Here is a 24,472-nt window from a genome sequence, read left to right on the forward strand (position 1 = left end):
CCCCAGTACTGTCCCCCCTTCCCCAGCAGCCCCACCTTGCCCTTCTCGTGGCTGACAGCCAGGTGCTGGCGGCGGCCGTGTGGCGAGGACAGCACACACATGGCCACGCGGCGCAGCACGTGCGCGCTGATCAGCTGCCGGATGGTCTGGCCCTGGTCCCCGCTGTAGTTCATCCGCACGTTCTCAAAGGCGCCTTCCTGAGAGCCGAGGGTCGGGACCTGAGCCAGGGAAAGCATCCAGAGGGTGTCACTGGAATGTTTAAAAGCCCTCCCCTCATCCACACTCTGTTAATTTTGCTCCGTACCATCAACTGATCCGTCATTTCTACCGATTTGTCCAACGTGTGGAGCTCGTTGAGAGCCTGCTGGGCACGGCTGCTGCTCCCCATGGCTGAAGCTTGCTGGAAGTTGACCTGGATTGCATCCATCAGGAAATTCAGCATCTCCAGCACCAAAGGTGCGAAGGAGAAGTTGGCCTACAAGGAACAGATCAGGCAAATGAGGAACAAGATGCTCCTGGATGGGAGCTGCTTCTTCAAGCCTGACACCTCTTTACAACCCTCTCATCTCAGCTTATAACCAAGCCAAGCCAGTTCTACCTGGGACTGCAGCTCCTCTCGACAGCCCTCCACGTTCCTGCACAGGCTGCTCTTTTTGGGTTTCTCCTCATCAGGACCCTTGCCCTCGCTGATGGTGACCTTGGCTTTCTCAGCCGGGGACGTGCTGGCGTGGCGGATGACGCTCTCGGGCACGCGGGGCTCGCTCTGGAAGGCCGATTCCTTCATGGTAGAGCTCATCCCACTGCTGGGAGTTCTCTTCACCAACGCCTGGGATGACAGAGGAACGCTAAAATCACACACCAGGCTCAACCTGGTGAAGTGAACACACGCTGTAAGAGCAGCAGTCAGGGCACGGTTCTAAAGAAATAACATCCAAGGATTAAAAACTTTTTGAGATGTAATTATTTCATTTGCTGCTAGTGGAAAACGTGGGAAAAGGTGTTCTTTGCTGTGCAGCAAATTCTGTAGATGGAATCCCAAGAGTCACTAGGACACAGATTTACTGATGCTCTTATTTGGAGCAAAAACATTAATTTCCAGGCAAGCTGTAAATTCCGAGGGCTCATTATAAAGTCAAAGCCTTCAAGCCTTAGCACTCCTGCATACTCAAATCCTGACATAACATTACTGCAGAACACAAAACTGCAAAGGACCTGAAAATCTGAAGACATGAAGAACTCACCAGGCAGCTGCCATCCTCCTTGGCTCCACAGTCGCAGAAGAAGGATCCGTACTTGGCGTAAGAAATCTCGTGATCCTTGTGACAAACTTTAGCACAAACTGTGCAAACACCAACACCATCAACCATCTTGCAGGTGTGACAGTGGTACCTGCCCAAAATAATGCAGCTGAGTTTTGAAAGGCAGTGCCTCACAAACTACACTGGTTTCCTTCCCAACAGCCAGAGACACCAGGCTGAAACTCGGAACACAAGCTTGAGATTCTTACCAGTGTTGATTCATGAATTCTTTCTGTGTGATGGTGAAGGTACAGAGTTTATTGCAGAGAGAATCTTCATCCTATCCAGAAGAAAACTGCTTTAGAAACTGCAGCTACAGTGAACTGCATGCACAGAATAAATTCCCCAGACAACAAAAGTACATTTTAAGAACAAATTTTAACAACACTGAGCTAGAAAGCAGCTGGTGTCAAACCACAGGGAGATGGTGACACATTGGAGTGACATGAAATGGTTAACAAGAGACAGTAACAAAAATATTGATACAAAAATATAAAGAATGCAATCTAACAGCTTTTTTTCACCATCACAATGGTACTTAAAGAATTAATCTATGTTGCTTGCTGATACAAAAACAGTAGGAACAAAACCATTTTATTCCATTTTTTGAATTAAAAAAATAAATATTTAACTTTCATTGACATCTGTCCTGGGTTGATTATGATGTTAAATTGTATCCCCATTCGTCCACCTAACCCAGACACAGGTTTTGTATTCTTAAAATTCCAATTTAACATCATAATCAACCCAGGACAACATCACAAACACACCTAGGCAGGAATGACAGATCCTCTCCTTCGGACCTGCCACGCAGGGTGTCCTCCACTCAGGAATAAACACCAAATCTCAAATTCTACTCCAGGTAAACCCTCCTGTCCTTGCAGCAGACTCTGTGCCCGTTGCCTACCGAGTCCTCAGCCTGAGAGTCCTCCTCCTCCACGGCCAGCTCCTCCACCCAGTCCGAGTCCACCTCGATGGCGCGCTCCTCGCCGTCCACGGACAGGTGGCTGGGGCCCTGCCCGCTGCCCTGGCTCAGGGCGTTGGTGACATCGGCCAGGTAGGACACGATGTGGCACGTGCACTCCAGGATTGTCACGTGCTGGCCAGCAGAAGGGAAGGACAGTCAGAGGCACAGCACACAAACACACCCACAGCTGAGCACTGGACACATTGGTTTTCAGCAGGATGGGTGAACTGGGAGCCGCTGCTCGAGTCTTACCTTCCCCTGCATGACGTTGGCATTCATTTTTTCTACCACGTTCTTTTGAGACAGGTATTTCTTGCTGCAACACACAAGACTGGGAATTACTACAGAATGGCTGAGGATGGGAGGGATTGTGAAGCCCATCTCATCACACCCCCTGCAGTGGGCAGGGACACCTGGTTGGACCAAGCCCTGTCCAACCTGGCCTGGAACACTTCTAGGGGTGGGGAGTATAAACTCGATCCTGACCAACAGCTTCAAGCATTCAGTTTGCTTTAGATTAACAACAGGGAATATATAATTGCAGTAATTAAACCATCCAGAGTAAAGGAAAAAAAAAAAAAAAGTGATTGTTTGGAACAGATGGACACAGAGCAGCCTCCCTCAGACACTTCTTATCACAAACAACAAACAATTAACTAAGAGAGAAGGGAGTATCTGTAAACACAAATTTCTGTCCCCAAAACACCAGAAAATAAATTAAAAAACCCCACAAATGAAGCATCAGCAGTACAGATTTCACTCTCACCATCTGCCCAGCCAGTCCACAGCAGCACCGTGAAGCTGGAGGTGTCCTGCCCCTTGTCCTGCACTGGCCAGAGTTGCCATGACGACCATCAGCTCAGGAAAGCCCGTGCCGTCGCCATTGGCCAACATCTCCGTTGCCATTGGTATCAGAGTGCTGAGCAGAACGGTGCACACTCCTTCCCCCACTTGGCTGAGCAGAGAGAGGAGAGTTTCACACAGCTGCCACAAAGAACCAGCAGCAGCTGCCAGGGGACGGGACCGCGGCCGCGCCTCACCTGTTCTCCCGCACGATGTAAGTGGTCAGCAGCTGCAGCAGCTGCCTGTTCTCCTGCACCACGTCCAGCTGGTCAGAGTCCTTGGGTGGGGACATGGTCATCCTGGTGAGCCAGGCCTGCAGCCTCACGGGCTCCACGCAGGCCAGCTGGGCCAGGGAGCCGCAGAGCCGCAGCAGGCTGGGGTTGGGGCTCTTCTCAGCTGCGGGGAAAGGAAATCTGTCAGTGACAGATGCCACGGGGAACACGAGGGGAAATGGCTTTTCTGGAAAAGGTGAAGCTGTGACCCCTCTCCCTCCCACAGCTTCTCTTCCACCCTCAGATAACACAAGTGGAAAAGGCAGGATGGAGGAGATCCCGCTGGCACTCACTCAGCTGGAAGAGCTTGGTGAAGAATTTCAGCACCCTGTTACAGAACTTGGCTGAGAGGTTCTCGTTGGCTGTTGCCATCATGATCTGCACCAGCTCTCCACTGTACAGAGGGGAGAATGAAATCAGCTTTGTTAAAAGGCAGCTCATTCCCCTTTTCCACTGGCTCCACTTCTCTGTGCCCTCACGTTTCAGACTGGCAGCAGTTTGTGTTAACACTGTTGAGCAGCCAAACCACACAAACTGCTTTCAGCCAAACCCAGTTCAGACCCAAACCCATAAACGGGCTCCTCAGTGGCATTTCAGTGTTCTCCATATATCCAGTCACAAAAGGGCCTGAACTGGCTCCAAAACAGAAGTCAAGGTTTTCTTGGCTACCTTTCCTTTCCATACCAACAGCGTGCAGCCACCAGAGTGAACTGCTTTCACTCTGAGCTGTTCAACAGGCAGAGATAAAAGCCAGGCAATGGTCAGTTTCTGCTGGAGTTTCTTTCCTCCTGTTCACCCCACACTCAGAACACTGTGCTTGTGCTGGGCTGTTTCCTCCACAGCTCTTCCAGGCTGCTGCCAGCACAGTTTGTCTTTATGATCTAAACCTCCCTCCCCTTAAAATTACCAACCCATGGCCAGATTGAGAGAATTTGGGATTTTGCAGCTAGGTCTGTAAGTGCCTCATGGAGCAGCACAATCATCCTGCAAGATTCCCCACTCATCATCACTGTGAGGCCTCGCTGAGTATTTGATTTGGATAAAGATTCAGGTCCTCTCTCCCCCCAGAGTCTCTTCTCCTCTCCTGCACTGCCTGAAGGATATCCTGGTTTTACAGGGTCTGAACTGTCCTGCACAATGGCATTAACATCACCTTGGTGTCTACAGTGACAAAATAACAGGAAAAGGATGGGAAACAAAGTCCTTGGGCTACAAATGGTGACTTCACCTTTCTGAAAAGAATTCCTCCATGGCTTTTCTGGCCTGGCTGCTCTCCAGCTGTTTCTCCAGATGCTGTAAGCATTCCTCCAAGATGGACTCATCCAAGCCACTGAGGATTAAAAGAGGAATAGGAAAGGATCAAATAAGAACATCTAGAAACAATTTCAACAATCACAACAGCTCTGAGAGGCCAGAAGTGATCTATTTGCCATTACAATTCCAGTCAATTTTGCACCAGTTGAAAGCAGCTCTTCTTCCAAGAGACAGAAGAAAAACAATGGATGAACAACTTGACATAAACACCAACAAATCCACCAAGTTAGAGCAAAGGGACACACGATGCTCTAAGGCAAATCCCAGTCAGAAACCCAAAATAATTCAGACACCTCACACACAAATTCATATAAACAGCTGCTCTTCTTACACTTTAAGTCTTTTTTACTGTTACTCCTCCCCATTCTCTCTTGCTCTCACCCCCACTCTGCAGCTCTGATAATGTGAATAAAATACTTCATATTTACAGCACACAAGCACAGAAGCTTCCAACAGATAAAAACAAGCTGATTTTTTGTGTTCCAGAACCAATCTCTGCACACAGCTTTGTTACCTGTTTGGGTCAGAGTGATGGGCCAGTATGTTATAGCAGCCTGTGATCAACTTCTCATAAACACGAGCCAGGAACTCGTCAGACTCTGCTGGGCCCAAGATCCTCTCCAGGGAGTTGCTGCTGATTTCTGCCACGCTCTCTGTGCTGGTCTCCAGAAGGAGGGGCAGCAGGGAATGGATCACCTGGGCTGGGTTCAGATCATCTGACCAGCTTGAAAAGAAAAGGACACCATTTAATTCTCTGTGTGACACATCACAGATCATCCCTACTGGAAACCAGAATTCCCATTAAGTGAGGCACAACTCTGCATGGAAGTCAGTGGTGAAACCCTTTTTGGAAAGGTGGGATAAAAACACTGGACCAGCCATTTTCCCCCTCAGAAAAACAGTTATCCTCTGGAAAATTCTACATGTTACTTCTGCATATATACAGTTACAATTCTCCCTAGACAGTCCAACTGTCACACATGGTGGCTTTGGGGCTTGTCTGCAGTGTTAACAGCTACTTTTTGCTTTCAGAGCATTTCAGACTAAATTCATGGAAAAAAAACGGCATTTCACTTTTCCTTATACATTAAAAACATCACACAAGTGAATGATAACAAAACACAAATTAGTTTGTTAGGTCCATATTATTGTGTGACTTTATATCCTGATTTCTCCAAGTCCAGATTTGACAAAAAGGATTCCCTCAGGGAGCTTGATACCCCAGGAAAAGAGGAAGACTGTGTGCCATTAATTTGGTGTGTGGAGCTGTGAGCTGGAAGGTTTAGGTGAGAAGCAGAAGTGCTGCACAGACACAGCCCTGGAGGACACAAAGCAGCGTGTGGAGCTGTTTTATCACACAAGGAGTGACTTACACGATGAGATCCCCAGTGAGCCTGACCAGGGACAGCAGGGTGTGCTTGAGGGAGGCTGCCAGGGGCAGGCTCTGGCTGCAGAGGGTGCCCAGGTGAGCGGCCTGCACGGCGCTGATGTAGCTCTCCGCAGGGATGGTGTCGTTGGCAAAGGCGTTGCGCTGGGGAGGAACACACAAACACACACAAACACACACAAAAACACACACAAACACACATCAGAGCCCTGGATCTGGACACAGCCACACACTGCTCCCCTTCCCAGCACTCCTGCACCCACAGCACACCAGCCCCTGAGGCTGGACTCACCCAGGAGCCGATGTTGGGGAACTCGTTGGTGTGGATGTTGTTCCAGGATTCACACAGGGTCTGCACAGCTGATGGCAAGTTCTGGACAAGGGCTGGGCCTGCAGTTACACAGAACAATCAGGAAATGAATAAATTCATAAATCATCCCTAAGTTTTTAAGAGCATCCCAGCTTCCCTCACTTCATTACAACTGCAGAAAACATGGCACAAATACTAATCCACAAATACTAATTTAAGTCTTCAGCACACCAACATTTCATAGTTCCCCTTGTTACTCTGTGCCACAAGCTCCAGCATGGTCACAAAAACATTTCACTAACTAAGCATCCCAGCTTCCTTCGTTTCATTACAACTGCAGAAAACATGGCACAAATACTAATCCACAAATACTAATTTAAATCTTCAGCATACCAACATTTCATAGTTCTCCTTGTTACTCCGTGCCACAAGCTCCAGCATGGTCACAGAAACATTTCACTAATGTTTCACTAACTAAGCACCCCAGCTTCCTTCACTTCATTCCAACTGCAGAAAACATGGCACAAATACTAATTTAAGTCTTCAGCACACCAACATTTCATAGTTCCCCTTGTTACTCCATGCCACAAGCTCCAGCATGGTCACAGAAACATTTCCCTAACCCAGGGGGGCACACAGGATATCCTTTCAGGGTTCACCCAGCTGTTTCAGTGGAATACTGAAGACACTCTGCAGTGTTTGAAGAGGGGTGGGAATCACTCTGAAAGCGATTGTGGATTCACCCAGGAGGGGAGGCACCCTGGAGCCCAGCCCTGCCCTGCCCCTCACCCAGAGAGTTGGACTTGCAGCGGCTGGAGCCGATGGCCAGGACGGCGGCGTAGCCCCGCAGCTTCTCCTGGGAGGGTTTGGAGTCCGAGGAACCCTCCTCCGAGAGGCTCCGCAGCAAGTAGGATCTGCAGGCAGGATGGAGGGGATTTACCTCAGCAATCAGCTCTGCAGCTCACAACTAAAGTGTGTCAATGCAGTGACAGATAAAACACAAACTTCTCAAGTTCTGCCCCACACCACTAAGGGAGTTCTGGGCTTTCATCCTCTCTAAGCTACTTACCAGGAGAAGTGCCCAAAAAGAAAAAGCTGATTTATTTTTGCTTTCTTCTACACAGGTTCTAATGAGAGTTTAGAAGAATTTAGATTTTTTAATGTAAGAATTAACCCCCCCCTTCTCTTTTCCTGATGGTCTGACAGCCTCAGTATCATCCCAGAGAAATAACCTTAAGTAACACTATCCTAGAGGGTGGTTTTATCTTTGGAGGAAAAGCTGGTTTTGCAAGGAAGCCTTGGAAGATCAGACAAGGAGGCTACTCAGAAACAACAAATTCCAGTGCATGGCTTGACAACCTATTTGTTACTCTTCTTTTAAAGCACTGGACCCTCTAGAGGACATAAAGGACATAAAAACTCCCAGGCACTTCTGAGAAAACAACACACAAAACGCAGAGAAAGCCCAAAGCACAGCAAGAATTTGTGTTCCTGCTGGAAATCCCAAGGACTGTACCTGGTAAAAGTGGCATAAGTGTCAATGAGCTGCAGCGTGGCAGGGAGGAGGTTCTTGGTTATCTCTGAGGACTTGTGGGGGTCAGTTTCTGCAGCTAACTTGGAAAAGTGCTCATCTAGAGAAACCTGGATCTTGGAGATTGCAGCATCGAGGGTGTAAATGGACTGTAAACTGGGGACTTCGTGCAGCTGGAGAATGGTTGTGCAGTCCACAGCACAGAAAGAAGAGATCTGAGAACACAGCAGATGGAACAGTAAGTGCAGAGCACGCCACACAAGCACAGGTTTGTGTGTCCAGCTGCACCCCCAGACCTCACCTGTCGAGCAAAGTACTCCTCTGCTATTTCCACGTCGTACTTCACCGAGATGCACTTGCTGGAGGTCAGTTCCATGAGAGGAGCAGCATGCTCAGCCTTCATGCCCTGCTTGATAAGGTGATCCTACAAACGCCAAAACCCAGATCCATCACGCCTGAACAGCGCTCTGCAATTAACCACTCCAGAAAAGACGGGCACAGCACCCCCAAAAACAAATCCCAGGTGCAGCCAGCAGGGAGGGACCGATGCTGTCACTGCCACCACCCCCCAGAGCCCATGGAGCTGAGGCTGAACCTTGATCCACACGACGTAGGACGGGATCTGCAGGCGGGAAGACCAGCGCAGGGTGTGCAGGAGGTCACAGTCGCTCATCTCGGGGGTGTTCATGGCCAGGTGGTGCATGTAGCTTTTGGAGGGAGGCAAAATCCCCAGGATCCTCCACAGGATCAGGAAGTAGTACTGAAGGGCACAGGCTTCCTAAACAGAGGAACAGTTGGGAAAGTCAGCACAGAAAGAATGAAGTTTCCATCACTAAAAATATCTCCTCAGGGACTCCATGCTCCTGCATCAAATCAGAACTCTGGGCTGAGTTTCTGTCATATTAAACAATAAAATATGAAGGGCACAGGCTTCCTAAACAGAGGAACAGTTGGGAAAGTCAGCACAGAAAAAATGAAGTTTCCATCACTACAAATATCTCCTCAGGGACTCCACACTCCTGTGCCAAATCAGAACTCTGGGCTGAGTTTCTGTCATATTAAACAATAAAATATGCAACACAGGAGTGAGAAAAGAAGAAATTGTAACGTTTTCTCCTGTTTAAATGTGTTCTAGCCACACCTCCTGGAATTACCATGGACTTACAGCAAGTCTGAAGCACATTATGAATTAAAAACTCAAGAGATGTGCAACAACCACAAACACTATGGTTAGCTATGAGATTTTTAAGTTCCCCCTTACTCCAAGCACTGTCCAAAATACTAAATACTTTGCCTGAAAATACTAAGTTTGAAAATCTGTTATTCCTGAAGAGAGTCTCACCAGTGCAGTGACATTTTTGTTCTCCCTCCTCCTGAGTGTATCAAACTGGGAGCCAGCAGCCAGTAACGAGGTGAGGGCTGAGTAGAGCTCGTCGTACTTTGTAGCCCTGGAGAAAAGGACCTCACAAACCTGCAGGAGATGACAAATCAGAACCTTTCCTTTGCAAAGCTCTTCACAGCCCAAAAATCAGCTTCAGGGAGAGGTTCTGTTGGGACTGAGGATCAATGGACTGGGGACAAGGAGCAGGCAGGAGAGGGAGCTCATTACCCTGATGGCAACAAATTTAGTGAGGAAACAAAACCCAGGGAAAAGCTGAAGCAAAGTGATGAGAAAACAACTCTAATGCTTTGTCTGAATCCCAAGAATTCCTGCAGTACTCCAACAGATCTTCACAGACTGTGCACAGTCACTGTGCCCTGACATCCAGCCAGGGGGAAGAAGGAATCCCATGTTATCTGGCCACTCCTCTTTTCTGCACTTAGTGAAAGATTCCTCTTTTTAATCAAGTCTTTCCTTGTCTGTTTTCCCTGGCAAACCCCCGTGGCCCTGCAGAAATGTCCACCAGCAGTGCCATACCGTGCTGTCCAGACGGTTCAGATCATCCTCAGAAGCTTCTGGAGACAGGATGCAGTAGAACCTGGGCTGTGGAGCAGAGTCTGGAATGTGAGAACAGAAAACAACCTTCAAAGTGGCAGCTGGAACAGGCCACGTTGTGTTGGATTTTCTCCTCCATCCCCACAACATTCTGCATTGTATGGCCACTGCCAGGTTCCAAGCCTGCTCCATTATTATAGCAAGGTGCTCTGACCTGTGGTACAGGCAGCCAAAGCTTTCCCACTCCTACAATCCTGCCTAAATAAAGACATTTTTAATTACTTGCTGCATAATCCTAGAAGTGAACAGCTCTGAATTTTGGTTAATAAAACAATTCTTGTGTTATTAGATGTATTTTTACCTGTGGCCATTAAAAGCAGGAGAAGCTGCCCAAATCAAGGCACAGAAAAGACTTTCATTTATTTATAAAAGCAAATATTGGAATAAAAAAATCTCTTCTGTTTTTTTTCTTACCTGATGAACAGTGTTTGGTCCAGTTTTCTTCCACTTCTTTAAAGCCATGATAAAGTGGGACAGACGTTCGTCTGCTGCTGTCCTGGGATCCACTCACCCAGCCAAGAGGTGGAGTCAGCAAATTATATTGTACCTGAAATCAAGAAAAACAAACAAAATCCCACCCATGGCATCCTTCTCACTGAGGGCTGGGGGGAAAACACCACCCCACAGAGAAAGACACACAAAATAGAAACAATCCTATTCAAAACACAACATTCCACTCTTCTGGGGGGAAGCCCTGGAGCCTCCCTGATGGTTTTTATTCTGGACTCAGCAGTTTAAATCCATGGCCAAGCTTCCCAGAGCTGGAAAAGCCAGGCACAAAGCACCATCTCATCCCATCAATGAGGACAGTGCCAGTGAAACAGTAAAGAGAGGAAATACAGCAGGGATTTGTGAAATAAACAGCCAAATACTCAAGATTTTAAAGATATGGTGGGACAATCATCCTGTCCTCACTGGGATTTATTAAGACATCAGTCACACCAGGAATTCACTCTCCAACTGAACCTGCTGCAAGGAACCAGCCACGACAATTCCTTGGAACTCCCAGGTTTGGCAACAACATCAAAACTCATTTACTCACGAGGGCCATGGAAAGAACACCTGAAATGATTGCCCATTACAAATTCCTGCTGGGTGACCAATTCAACATCCAGATGTCCAAATCTCACCTGCTCAAACAGGTACACGGGGGCCTTGGAGTACTGGTGGAGCAGGTAGTCAAACACCAGGAGCAGCCGTGCCACCACAAGAGGCACAGAGCACTGCTGGGTCTCCATGTTTGCTGTCAGCTCCACAATGGTCTGGATGCACAGCATCATGATGGATCTGCGCCCTCTCTCCGAGAAATTGTGGAAAATGAGCAGCAGCAGCTGGAGATGCTCCACATTCAGATCTTCTGTGTCGCTGGGGAGAGTCCCCTGCAAGGCGTTTTGCTTCAGGGTGCCCACAAACCTGGCAAGAGGAGAGGAAGTTTGTCAAGTTTTGTTTTCCTCTTTAAAACCTCTTGAACTACAAGTAATTATCTTTTTCTGCTTACTGTTCTAATACTGGCAATTTCACAAATGTTCATGTGTTAGAATGAGACTGTGTGAGCAGTAAAAGCTACAGAAATTAAATCAGTGGCAAATGTATTTAGTGGAAAACAGGAACAATTGTTCAGATGGAGAAGAGGTGATTCAAAACTGTTCCCTGGGAAGAAAGGCTGTTCATTAGAACTTTAAACCACCTAAACCCTATCAATGAAAGCCAGGTAATGGGCAGAGAGGAACAATCTCCTCACCATCCTAACAGGACCTACCAGAAACCTGCTGAAAAATGAGATTCTCTTTCCCTTTTTACAGCCAGCCCTGCTGCAATTCAGCCTCCTCCCCTGTAAATCCTGGCTGCAGGTCTCATTTCTGGGCTGTGTGTGAAGGATTCCCCAGCTCAGCACTGACCCTCTGCTCCTCCCAGCACCACAGATCCCAGCTCAGGGAACACACACCAACACTTGGAATGCTGGGCACAGACAATCTCCACTTGACAGGAAATGAGAGAGCTCAGAGATGACTGATTTACAGTTTAACATGAAATGATCTCACCTTTCCCAGACTTTAAGGCATTCTGGAACATCAGGATCTCCCTGGGCAGTGGCTTTATGCTGCCAGATCAGGAGGAGTCGGGACAGCACCGACAAACTTTGGGGGTGGATGTAAAGAGGCCACGGACCTTCAGAAAATGGGGCAACTCCCAGCTGCTGGAGAAGTGTGTTCTGGAACAAAACAAGGGCTTGTTGGAGAGAGGCAAGTCCTGTGTGATGCTTTAATTAATTGAAAGTATGATCTGAGCAGAGAGATGACAATAAACAGCAGGGCTCACACAGCAATGCCCCTCCTGTCTCAGATACAGGGCAGAGCTACTGAGGGACACTCAGTGCTGTCACTTTGCCACCTAAACACAACAAAACCCCAGCACCAACGCAATAAAAAATGGCATTAATGGGTTTTTCTCATTCACTGCAATATCAGAGCAGGAGAGACTGTGCTACTGTGTTCAGTATCTGTGAATCTGCAAGAAGAACCCTTTGATCACAGCAGTGTTTGCTTCCTTTCAAATGTAGTAACAAGGCAGATTGATGAAAAGTCCAACTGCTTTTAAAAATTAACAGACAGCAGGGTGTTTTAAATAGAGTAGAAAACAGCCCACAAAGCATAGGGGGTGAATTCAGCAGGTTTGTAACCTCCATGACAGGGTTAAGTCAGGTCAGCCCATGACCCAGCTAAGAAACCTAGAGGCTACAAAGTCAGGACATGAAAGCAAAAGGATTAATTTGATTCTCTCCTGAGAAATTCCAAGGCCTTCTGGCATCAGTCCTGACAGCAGAGCAAATCTGTAGGAATGTCTCTTGATAAACTCATGGGTAGAGGCGACTCTCCAAGACAAAATACATAAATTCATTTTCTTCTCAGCTTCCATCACCTTCAAAGTCCAGTGGATTATTCTGAAATCTGGATGTTAAGTTCACTGTGCAGGATGTTTTGTGCTGGATGGACTTGGAAGGTCACTCAAATCACAGGACTCAAAATATTCCAACTTCTTTTTGCAGAATTTACTCGGGGCCAAACGGGAACAAGCAACACACTACTCAAGGTGTGGAGAACCCAGACATGAACAGACACCAACACTTCCTCATTTTATTTATGCACTCAATCCCAGCTCACCTGCAGGGCAGGGGACTGAAGGTCTGAGGTCACCAAGGAATGGTTGAAGTGATACAGAGCAGCAGCAAACTCCTCATCTGATGTGCCTGCACGACAGGGATCGAGAGCCTCTTACTACCTTTGCTCTCCACTATTTAAAACTTGGACAAAAAGCTGACAAAAAGAGACTCCTCTGAGCTGTACAGCTCTGCCAGAGAGGTTTTCTCACTCACCCTTCAGGCCATCCTTGTCCACCTCCTTGATGATGCTCGCCAGCGTGGCCATGTGCTGCTCCGACAGGGACACGCTCAGGTAGTTGCGGATGAAATTATTCCTGGAGTTCAGCATAGAAGAAGTGATAAAGTTCAAAATGTTTGAAGCTAGGCTCAAAAACTGAAAAGAAAAGAGAAACACACTATAGAAGCAACAAAAGCAGAGGGACAACGTTAAACAAAAATGAAACCACCAGCAAAATAAATCGAGTCCCTTAAACCTTTCCCCCCTGCAGTGGAGGGAAGGTGCACTCATGGCAATCCAGCTCCAGGTCTGGACCAGAACCGATGCCACAGCTCCCTGAGAAGGTTGGAGGCCTCCAACTTCTCCACAGCAGTATTTATTTTTGTCTCTACCCAACGGAGCTGGAGCTAAAAGCATTCTATCAGCAAGCCACGTCACTTGCAGCTCTGCCCCCGTTTTCCCTGTCCCTCTGTAACCCAAACAGATACAACCTCCAGCCTCTGCTTCCCCGGCAGCAACAAATCCTGAGACACTCCATCCGACAGCAGAGGAGGGAGAACATCCTTCTCCACAGCCAGGACACTGATTCCCCCCAGCAGCGTGCCACAGCCAGCTGCCACTTCCCAGGGAGGCTGCCAGCTGTCTGTCTGTCTGTCTGTCTGTCCCTGGCAGGAGCAGCAGCAGTGCCTGCCCCACGCCCCCACAGCCCCCCGGGGCCGAGCTCCGGCCGTACCAGCTCGGGGTCCTTGCGGCTGGCCAGGATGTTCCCGTTCTCCCCAGCACTCTGCTTGTTGGGGCTCTTCACCCTCGGCGAGCTCTCCAAAGGAGGGGGTGGAGGGGGTGGTGGTGGGGCCACTTTCTCTTTGCTGGGAGAGATTGTCTCTTCAAACCATTGCCCCAGGATTGGCTCACTGTCGTCATCTAACAGGGCAGGAACAACAAACCCATACTGTTACAAGCACATACCTCACAAAATACCCAGCCTGACTGAGGCCTGAAACAGAATTTCAGTGAGCAGCCTTAAGGTGTCCACCTCCATTCCTTCTGTCCAAATCACAAGGCCTTTCACAGACGTCCAGCAGGAATTTACACAAGGAAATCATTTCCACTCTCCTCTTAAGTCAATACTGACAAATCCCAGCCACTCAGCCTTCAGTTTACACACAAGAGCGCCACACAGACCTTAAAACTGCTCGGTATTTTCAGTGCTACAAGTCACAGTCTGAGAAGGCAACAGCACAGCAGGCCAGCTTTCCATTCAATGTGCAAAGCAGTGTAAAACCCAGAGCTGCTGCAGACTGCATTACCTTGGCTGCTGTCCTCCTCAGTGCTGCTGAAGTCATCCTCGTAGTAAGTGTTGGAGTCCGTGGAGGCGCTGGCATCGCTGCTCATGGAGCCCTTCCTCTGGCGCTGCAGGACACAGGCCTGAACAGCACAATTTTGGGATTGTGAAAGGTAATGATTTGAAAGGAAGGTTAACTTCTTTGTGCCTTTTTGTTTTCTTCTAGCAAATTTGTCTTGACTAGTTTATTAATGGTTTTTCAAGGCTTAAGTTGGATTAAAAATTATACAGGATGGTTAAAAATAGAACAATTTAGGCCAAGCTTGTAAGCAACACTTGAAATAACACTTCTAATATAAAATCATCTGTTACCAATGCAGCCTTTCCATCTGCCCACTAAAATCACAAATACCACTGAACTTACAAAAAAAGTGCATTTCCATTAGCACAAATTTGTCCAATTTACATCTCTGAAAAGAGGAAAGAGAAAGGGCTGATGCCTTGTCAAAGGAGAACTGTATGTTCTCAGCACAGCCCTGGTTTGTTGAGTGATGCCAGTCTGGAGTGGCTCAGCTCCAGGAGTTCTCCAGCTGTGTGCCAGTCCCCACTGTAATTTCTCTCTCCTTGCCTCCTTTGGGCTGAATTCTCTGTGGAAATAACTTTTCTCCAATCTCTCAGCCTCCTTTGGGCTGAATTCTCTGTGGAAATAACTTTTCTCCAGTCTCTCAGCCTCCTTTGGGCTGAATTCTCCTGGGATCCTCCCTCGTGGGGAGTCCCACTTATCTCAGTTCTTATGATTGGAAGAAAACTCCTGAGCTCATTAGAATCTTGTTTCTCTTGTTTATTAACAGATGATCACAAAACTTGACAGGTCTCTCCAGGCTGGTTAAAAGGTTAATCTTTGTAATTTGGCACATTTCTTTCTTCTGATGGTACAAACAAGGCCTTGTGGCTCACTTCGTGTCTGATGCACAAAATGGCCTTGAAATACACAGTTCTTTTATCTTTATACCTATTTTTCCCCAATTAACAATAGACATGTATATTATTTTTCTTAATGACCCAATGACCCATCACCTCTGTGATGCACTGTGACATTTTCTATCCAATCACTCACTATCACCCAAAAACCTCCAGGAGAAGAACATGAAGAAGAAAGAAGAAGGACAAGAGACAACACCCTAAATCCTCCATCTTGTCTTTTGCTCTCTAAACTAACTTTTCACCCAGTGATTTAAAAATACTTTCTAATCTACACACTTACACTTTTAGCTTTTTCTATCTAACGTTAACATTTGTTTTCATGTATCACCATGAAAACACGCTCATGAATGTCATATTATATGAAATTCAGTGTTTTTCTAGATCTTATAACTAATTATCAGAAACAAGGGCATAAACTGTGTACTCCAGACCCCAACACCCACCTTTCTGTAGGAGGTGGAGAGCAGGGTGAGCAGCAGATTAGTGAGGGGCACGGAGTCGATGAGCCGCTGGATGCGCTGGATGGACGTGCTCTGAGCCATGACATCCAGCACTGCTGGGGGGCCATCGCTCTCCCAGCCCTGCAGGACACAATCTCAAATTGAACTCAAAGAAAGGGAAATTGGTAGGAAAAGAAAGGGAAATTGGTAGGAGAATTTTAGGTGTGCATCAGTGGAGAAGGCAGAATGTCTCAGGACAAGACATACCTTGTGCAACGCCTCCACTTGCAGATCTTGGAAAAGAGATGACAGCAATTTGATGGCATGATTTGCCAGCACCACTGACAGCACCCCAAACCCTTGATGTCTGCAGAAACAGAAAGGACAGAACATCATTTCAGGTGGAAAAAAAAATTAAAATATTAAATAAAGTGACTGCTGAGCTAAACTGGAGACCAAAACTCCTTCCCAAGACTCAGGACTTGAATTGCAAATAGAGATAAAAGTCCATGAGACCAACAACTCCCTGCAGCAGCTGCTTGCTGGGGCTGGTTAGAGCCCTGGACAATGCTTCCTGCAGGGGTGTCACGTACCCTTTGCCAGGTCCCAGCTTGGGAGACCCCACGCCCTCCTTAGTGCGAGCAATGATGTCTCTGACACGAAGAGCAGCCAAGGGATCCTTCTCCTTCCCCTTATCAGCCAAGGCCGTGGGGCTGAGGTTCAAGATGAGGAAGAGGCTGTTCAGCAAACACCAAGCCCCGAGCAGCTGGAAGTTCTGATAATGCTATCGTGCCAAAAGCCATGGGGAAGGGGGGAGAAAAAAGCACCAAAAAAAGACAAAACACCGTCAATCCCCATGTCAAAAGTACAGCAGCACAAGAAGGGTGAAAAATCCTGCTGAGATGGAAATCTTACCTCACCCCCTGCACGGCGTGAATTGCTGATGGCTTGTCCAATCATTTCATAGATTTCAAGCTGCAAATAAAGCCAAAACCCTGGTCAGGCACCCCACCAGACAACAACAAAAATAAAAACTCCAAATGCAATTGTGTTTTACCCTCTACAATTAACCTTTAACTCCTCCACCAGCAATGGCAGTGTCCCAAAATCATAGCTGTGCATTTCAACGCAAATAAACACAAATTCTGTGCTCTTGCTGAGGAGGAAAACAATGAACACTCTGCTGTTTAATACTTACACATTTCTGTACAATAGTAGCAGCATCGTTTTCGTAATCTTCTTCTTTGGAGCTCGTTGATCCTGTTCGTACCTGTTGGGTGCTGCCCACGTGCAGGATGGCCATGCAGGTGGCCACGCTCACACCTCAGGGAAAAAAAGTGCAGGGGACATTCTTAGGAAAGGCCAGTTTGGGGACAAAATGTTCCTGTTTAGCATTTAATTTGATTTTCTTAATTTAACATTAAGAAGAGCAGTATTGAACGTGTCCATCAGCTTGATGGAGCAGGGAATGCTCAGTATTATAGAGTAAAATAAATCTTTAGTACCCTCAAAAGAGTGAAGTTTCACCCTACAGAAACACATGGGAGCAGTTAGAGGAGGTAATGTTTTACCATGTAATTCAATACCATTTTTAGGATAATTTTCAGACTCTGAGTGCCACATCTCCTTAAAGTCTCCCCCATAGCAATTAAACACTCAGGATTTTGGTGTGCTTAAAACACTCCTGGGAAACGAGGCTGATTGGGGGCTGTAACAAATTAAGCTGAAACCTGAAGTAAAAATACATTATGCTCTGACTATAAAAAGAAAGAGCAGAAATTACAGGCTGTTAAGAAAACGTTGAGTCAGTCTTTTTCTTAGATACTTAGACAGGAATCAGTATCAGCACCGACTTCAGTATTAACCCCATCACCACACCGTGCTGCAGAGCTTCAAAAACCCACTTGTGAGCCTCCAACACACAGGTTAAAAACCACCAAAAAAACCACTGGAGATCCACTCACCTGCATAGAGACAGCTGAGAGCGAGCACAGTCACGTCCTGGAGACGTGTGGGCGTCAGGGGCTCCAGCACAGGCAGGGACAGAGTATCCAGAGCCATGGTGACATCGATGACCAGCGAGTGGAACCTGCGGGCGGGGACACAGGGTGAGGACAGCCCTGGCAGCACAGTGACCTCCCCCAGGCACAGGGAGATGGCCCAGGGAAGGGGTGGCACTGACCCGTTGCGCACGGCCGTGGCGTCGGCCACCGTGGCCGGCATGATGAAGAAGGAGTTGGCGGACACGGCGTCCTGGAAGCGGTTGATGTAGCGCAGGAAGTACGGCAGGTTCAGGCACACGCGGAGAAGCTTCTCGGAGCCACCTGGCAACCACAGCAGCAGGGCTCAGCCCTAACGGTCCTCAGTAATTAACTTAATTGCTCTTGGCGGTGAGAAAATGCCATCAGAGATGAGGCAATAGGATAAAGAGTCACTCGGAACCCCAGCTGCTGAAGTTTGCACACCACGTTTGTAAATGTCACAAAGCTCTGTGTCCATGTTACAGGTCCAGCTGGTGCGACTTGATGATCCCAAAGGTTTCTTCCAACCCTAACAATCCTGTCATTCTAACCCACATCTACTCAACAATCCATCCCATCAGGTATTTCATACTGCCCACCTCATTTACCCCTCCAAACACAAATTCACTGAGCTCATCCCTGCAATGAAAACTCCATTCCAGCACAACCCTCCCTGGCAATCACCAGGGAACCCTTTAGGTCAGAGAGTTTCTTCCCCCTCAGAGCTGAGATGTAACACTGGAGACATTTCTCCAGTACTTTTTTGGCCCCAAGCTAGAGAAGCTGATTCTCACCAAGTTCTTGCAGGCTGGCCACATTCTGAGCAATGAATATGCTCTTGGTCTTTGTTGCAGATGTTTGATCTGTGGCAGCTTGATCCTCGCTCTCTCCTTCCACCTAAAGCAAGCACACACTGAATTTATTATGGAGGCACTAAAAACACACAATATTTCTCTAAGCCTCTACACAGAAGCAAGGTGTACCAACAGCACAACTCCAAACAGCCATGGATATCACTGAGCATTGCATTCCATGAGGAAACAAATCCAGTATTGCCAATACAGCACAAACAGTATTTGGGTGGTTGCTGTTTATCCCACAAAAGCAGCATTTATGTAATTGAGAAAGGTTCTCTTCACACCTGTGTCAAGAAGCACCACTCTGTCCTTCCCTGCACTGGGTTAATACTGTTGAAATTCAGAGTGTTTCTGTTTTAGAGGTTTTTTACCTGTGTCTCTGCTGTGATTGATGGTGATGATGAGACTCTGGGGTTAAAGACTGAGGTCAATTGGTTGAGGAAGTTCATCTGCACTTCCTTCTGTCTCAGCTCTGGGCTCACCGGGGAGGCCAATTCCTTCTGGTCCTCAACTGCAGGGAGAACAACAAACCCCCATTTCAGAGAGCAAAGCTCAGCTTTCCTGTGCCTGACCCCAGTGCTGCAGTCAAACACAGGCAGCTCAAGCCCCCTCCCTACCATCAGAGAGGGTTTTGACAGTCTGAGGCAGCTTGGCTGATTTCATCATGGCTGTGAAGGTGATGATTTCCGTCCGGTCCAGGCGGCTGCAGCCTGTGCACAGCCCCTTGATCAGCAGAATGAGGTGTTTCTACAGAAAACAGACACCAAGTACCATTTCAACTCTCTCCATTCCAATCCCTCTTTCATATCATTTACTCTAAGCAGACGGATTAAGAGTAATGCAACTTCAGCTAGTGAGGCCACTGCAACAGCTCTGAGCCACTCTGATCTCCCCCAAGGATCAAGACACATCCCAGCCTGCAGGTTATCCAGGTCACTGACACTGCTTCCTGTGGAAAACACCTGGAAAAGCTCTCTCTGCTTTTCTCTTGTTTCTTTTTCTCTTGGTACAGGAACCATCCTCACAGGCCTTCCTTCTGTCACATTTATTTAAACTTTCCCTCAAGACAGAAATACAAGCAGGCAAGAGATATCTTTAAAAACTCAACAGATAGCTGTGATCCAGGTTGTTGCACAAAACCAAGCCAGAAACTGGATCTGAATTAACCAAGGCCTCAAGTCATCTTTATTTTGTGAGCAAGCTTTGATTCTGAGCACAGAATTCAGAGGGAAGATGCAGCAGAAATCAGAGTCTACCAAAGTGTACACCTTAATTATTCTGAGTGCTTCATTAATTTTGCTTTATGCATTCAGCATTAGAGCAGATTATTTCAGAATTAGAGCCCAAAGACCATTCTCACACTGAGGCTGGCCCAGGAGGTCCAAACCTGTGCTCACCTGTGAAACAGCACATGCTTCGTCTGGGTTCTCAAGCCGCAGCAGGGAGAATTCAATCAGGACTTTACAAGCAGCTGCCACTGACTGCAACTGGTTTCTGGGTACTGAAAAAAGCAGATCCTTGTAGTCAGAGTGAGTTTTAAAACAGTCCAGTCTAATAAACTCCCAATGCTGTCAATAAAGCAGGATGCCCTGCAGTGTGGGTACACGCTCTGTCTCTCCCACCTTACATAAATGCAATATAAACTCAGTCTCATTACAATGTAACCCAAGAAATGTCAGCAAAGTCAGGATAATTCCTTCTGCCAGGCAGGAATTCAGACAGATAAAGCAGTTTCCCCAGCAACATTACTTAATGCTGACAGAAGTGCTGAAGAACATGAAACAAGTTCACAAAGCCCATTTATTGTTGAAATTGCTAAATTGTCAGCCAAAATAACAGAAAATATTTTGAGTCACAATGTTTTGATCATTAACTCCAACACAGTAACGTAACTACAAAAGCCCTGAGTGGTTTGGGTTGGAAGGGACCTTAAATCCCATTAATCTCACACACATTCCACTAGATCAGGTGGCTCCAAGCCCTGTCCAACCTGACCTTGGACATTTCAAGGGATGGCAGTGCTCTAACTGCTGAAGGATAATCTAAAAATCCTCAACACTGATTTAAACATTTGACCAAAAATTCAATCAGGTCAATGAATAAACAGACAAAAAGGCAACGCTGTCCAGTAGCTGGTGGCCAAATACTCCCATCAACAAGCTTCCTTTTCCATCAGAGCTGACATTTCATGGTACAAAAGCCAGCAAAGTCTGATTCAGCAAGAAGGCAAAAAACAAACACAAAAATCAACAGCTCTGATTTGCTTTGACTGCATCCAGTCATTGCACAGGAGCAAGAGAAGCAAAGGAACACTTACTGAGACCACACACAGTAGTGATGTAGTGTGTGGAAAGTGCAACAAATGAGGAGTAGAAAGGCTCGTACTGCTTGTCGTGGTGCAGGATCTCAGATTCACTGCAATGGAGAAGGGGACAGAGGTCAGCCAGACCCAGCAGCACCACCCACCACCCCAAAGTGTCCAGTGACAAGGGGACAGCTCTGGGAACACGACCCTCGTGTCCCCAGGACTGAGTCCTCCAGCAGCAGCCGGATCACAGCACCAACATCACTGCCCCCACAGGAAATGTAAGGAAATATTGTGCTGCCAGTGTTTCTCCTCCACAGCATCAACAGGTCAGGCTCCACCAGCCACACTCCTTGCCAGAGGCTCATTAACCTTTAAGTTGTTCTAAACTCAGCTGCCCAGAGAGCCTGGACTGTGTGTTCTGCTAACGCTGGCAGGATTTGCCAGGCCTGGAGCACAGGCATTCCCTTCCTGTCACAGCACTGAGGCAACTGGAGCCTGTGCGAGTCTGCAAATCAAACCAGAACCAGAGCACAACAGCGCCTGTGAGCAGCTGGGGAGGGATTTGGGCAGGTAAGGCAGAGCCCCTGAGGCTTCTCAGCTACACTCACTGGCCTCAGCAAGGACAGTTTATGGCAGAGGTGACCCCTTAAAGGTGTCCCACCACATCCCACCTGCCCAGACACGGAGAACACAAACTGCTCTGCCTCCACACCTCCTTCTACCTCTCGTTTTCCCTGTGACAACACTAAGGGATGTGCCTATCTGCCTCATAAATGATCAATTTACTTTCTTTCACATTTTCATGCAGTGATGTGAACGAGCAAGAAGAACAATTATTAGACTCAGCTTCACTTTGCCTCTCCAAGCCAGGCTTCCCCACCTCTGGGACAGAGGTTATCTCTGGAGGGCAGCAGCCCATGGCACAGTCTGTACCCAGCTCCAAGCATGATTTCACCATTCCCTGCTGACCTGAATAAAGCCCAGTCACCTTCCCTTTTTCCACCCTAAGCCATCGTTTCCAGCTGTAACAGGAGGTGCAGCTAAAAGAGAAACAACTCTGGAACAGAATCATTTCACCACAAAAACGAGCAGAAAATAAATACCCGTCAGCTTTGCAGCCTGATTCCCTAGGTCTGAGGTTTTATTTAGTCTGCCTAAAAAGCTAAAATAGAAAATTAAGAGAGAGACTTTACTGGAAAATATTCAACAGCATCAGATGATTGAGTTAAAACACCTCAGGCCCCACCTCACCCTCTCCTGCCAGAGCTGCTCTGGTGAGGAACGAGCCCAGAGACTGAACATGCAAAGCAGTCTGTGCTCTCTCCTTTTCAGACATTCACTTTGCTCACCTACTTCTCAGGCCCAACTCCAAGCCAGCAGCAGTAGATGCACCTAAGTATTGTTAGGAGAACAAATTAGAACAATTTGGGAATAACAGAGTAGAGGAGAGGCTGACAGCTCCTAAATTACTGCACAGGTCAAGCTGTGCACCACACACAGTGCCCACAGGGTATGAAGAACACAGAGGTGCAGAATCCAGCAGGAGATAGGGATTGGGCAATGGGAGGTTGGAGTTCTATTAAAAAACACTGTGGATGTTATGATAGTGCAAAGTGGAAGGCAGCAGGCAAGTGATCATCAACACCTTTCCAAGTCAGCATTTTCCAAGTCAGCATTGCCATCATTTATGTCAAATAAGGGCCTAATTTCTGTCAATTCTTGAAGACACCTGCTAACAGAGCAATACCAGTAGCCTGATGATGCTTAAATTTATAAATGAAATACCAGAGTAGTTAAAAAAAGGGGATTATTGATTTGTTTTGAAAAGAACAATACTGGTGATTTCACTGTCATGGCACCAAGTTTATTTAAGGGGAAATCCAGCTACTTTGGGGTTGGCTGACACCATCAAGGGCTTAACAACTGCCTTCTAAAAATAACTTGAACACATAAAAGATTTTCTGCGAGAAATCTAAAGATAGATTCTTGTTCAGCACAGAAAAGCACAGCTCCAGACACCAACAAGTTGTATTTATTCCTTTGTCATTCAGCACACCACACCAAGGCACAAAACAAAATCCACCATCCTGCAAGAGCCCAAATCCTGCCAGAACATCGGGCACACAACTCCAACCTCAGGCAGTGCTGCCTGAAGGCAACAAACCTCTGTCTCAAGTGGAAAACAGAACCAACATCACCTCTAAAGGAGGAAACAACCCTCTGCCAGAACTCGAGTGGATCCACTCGAGTCTCCCTGGGATCTTTTGATGAAACACTCCACTAATGAACTTTAGGCACAGGGACAGCAGAGCCAGCTGGGGAAAAGTGCCACTGGAATGGTTCCTAAAACAAACACTGGCCAAGGAGCTGCCCAAACCCATCAATACCTGCACAGCTCCCAAGGGAACAACTGCTCTGTGTGTGCAGGCACAGAACTCCTCAAATTAACTCTTTTGAGTCTCAAACATCCACTGCACACTCAGCCCTTCTACATTAAATAAACACCACTGGGTTTTATTTCATCCTCCTTCTCAATGCGCTGTTTATTTTATGTTTCCTAACAATTTATTGTGGCCGGGGTTATATCTCTGTAACTGAGCATGATGCTGTGGCATTCACGTCTCGTGTTTTAGATCATAAAACAAGCTGTAAGTTGAATTAAGTAGCTGCGGTGGGTACTCTTACGCTCTGACTCCAACCTGTGTGGTTAAGACAAGGCAGAATTGATTTGGTTCTGCTTTATTTCGACTTCAAATAGGAGAAGCACTGCAGTGGTAAAGACTGAGAGAGAAGTCTGGTCCCCGCAGAGCCCGGTGAGACAACACTTCCCACGGCCCAAGCGGCCAAACTGTGACACGCCTGGACAAAAGCAAAACCACAAGAACAGTCCCGAAGCCTCTCGGCGGGCGCCTGTCCGAGGTGCTGCGGCCGGGCGAGCACCCTCAGCCCGTTATGGGCCCTGAGGGCACCTCCGAGAGCTCCGGCCCCGGGACAGCGGCAGGAGCCGGGAACGGAGCTCGGGGCTTTTCCCGGCCAGCCGCAGCCCGGCCGCTTGCCCTGCGGGGCACCGAGCCGGGCACCGAGCCCGGCACCGGGCACCTCACACCCAGCCGGGCCCCGCCTCAGCCGCTCCCGCAGTGGCACCCCCAGCGCTCCCCCTGAGCGGGCGACGCCGAGGGGCGGCAACCCCCGCCCGCGCTCCCTCACCTCTCGATGACCGAGGCGAGCAGCTGCGGCAGCTCCTTCATATCGAAAGCCGAGTAGGACGCGGAGAGCAGCGGCCGC

The 24,472-nt window shown here is 47.7% G+C and overlaps 1 protein-coding gene across 1 annotated transcript in view; it reads right to left on the reverse strand.

Annotated features, from left to right (window-relative positions):
* Nucleotides 1-24,466, reverse strand: part of UBR4 (ubiquitin protein ligase E3 component n-recognin 4) — an 89,277-nt gene extending 64,811 nt beyond the window's left edge. The window contains exons 1-40 of the mRNA XM_033519360.1: nt 24,395-24,466; nt 21,197-21,294; nt 20,277-20,380; nt 19,497-19,626; nt 19,251-19,390; nt 18,817-18,919; nt 18,184-18,325; nt 17,966-18,090; nt 17,200-17,324; nt 16,917-16,976; nt 16,595-16,785; nt 16,269-16,368; nt 16,005-16,142; nt 14,603-14,720; nt 14,029-14,216; nt 13,292-13,451; nt 13,080-13,165; nt 11,961-12,130; nt 11,049-11,331; nt 10,333-10,465; nt 9,841-9,920; nt 9,265-9,393; nt 8,518-8,700; nt 8,224-8,346; nt 7,908-8,137; nt 7,181-7,305; nt 6,374-6,471; nt 6,068-6,225; nt 5,209-5,418; nt 4,609-4,710; nt 3,674-3,774; nt 3,306-3,504; nt 3,032-3,220; nt 2,518-2,581; nt 2,206-2,397; nt 1,508-1,578; nt 1,242-1,389; nt 599-826; nt 305-475; nt 36-218 (exon numbers count right to left, since the gene is read on the reverse strand). Coding sequence (XP_033375251.1) covers nt 36-218; nt 305-475; nt 599-826; nt 1,242-1,389; nt 1,508-1,578; nt 2,206-2,397; nt 2,518-2,581; nt 3,032-3,220; nt 3,306-3,504; nt 3,674-3,774; nt 4,609-4,710; nt 5,209-5,418; nt 6,068-6,225; nt 6,374-6,471; nt 7,181-7,305; nt 7,908-8,137; nt 8,224-8,346; nt 8,518-8,700; nt 9,265-9,393; nt 9,841-9,920; nt 10,333-10,465; nt 11,049-11,331; nt 11,961-12,130; nt 13,080-13,165; nt 13,292-13,451; nt 14,029-14,216; nt 14,603-14,720; nt 16,005-16,142; nt 16,269-16,368; nt 16,595-16,785; nt 16,917-16,976; nt 17,200-17,324; nt 17,966-18,090; nt 18,184-18,325; nt 18,817-18,919; nt 19,251-19,390; nt 19,497-19,626; nt 20,277-20,380; nt 21,197-21,294; nt 24,395-24,435 — 5,619 coding nt within the window. The 5' untranslated portion in view covers nt 24,436-24,466. The remainder of the gene's footprint in view (nt 1-35; nt 219-304; nt 476-598; nt 827-1,241; nt 1,390-1,507; nt 1,579-2,205; nt 2,398-2,517; nt 2,582-3,031; nt 3,221-3,305; nt 3,505-3,673; nt 3,775-4,608; nt 4,711-5,208; nt 5,419-6,067; nt 6,226-6,373; nt 6,472-7,180; nt 7,306-7,907; nt 8,138-8,223; nt 8,347-8,517; nt 8,701-9,264; nt 9,394-9,840; nt 9,921-10,332; nt 10,466-11,048; nt 11,332-11,960; nt 12,131-13,079; nt 13,166-13,291; nt 13,452-14,028; nt 14,217-14,602; nt 14,721-16,004; nt 16,143-16,268; nt 16,369-16,594; nt 16,786-16,916; nt 16,977-17,199; nt 17,325-17,965; nt 18,091-18,183; nt 18,326-18,816; nt 18,920-19,250; nt 19,391-19,496; nt 19,627-20,276; nt 20,381-21,196; nt 21,295-24,394) is intronic.
* Between the last annotated feature and the right edge of the window lie 6 nt (nt 24,467-24,472).

Source organism: Parus major, chromosome 21 (assembly GCF_001522545.3).
Source record: "Parus major isolate Abel chromosome 21, Parus_major1.1, whole genome shotgun sequence".
In the NCBI taxonomy this organism is placed as follows: Eukaryota; Metazoa; Chordata; class Aves; order Passeriformes; family Paridae; genus Parus; species Parus major.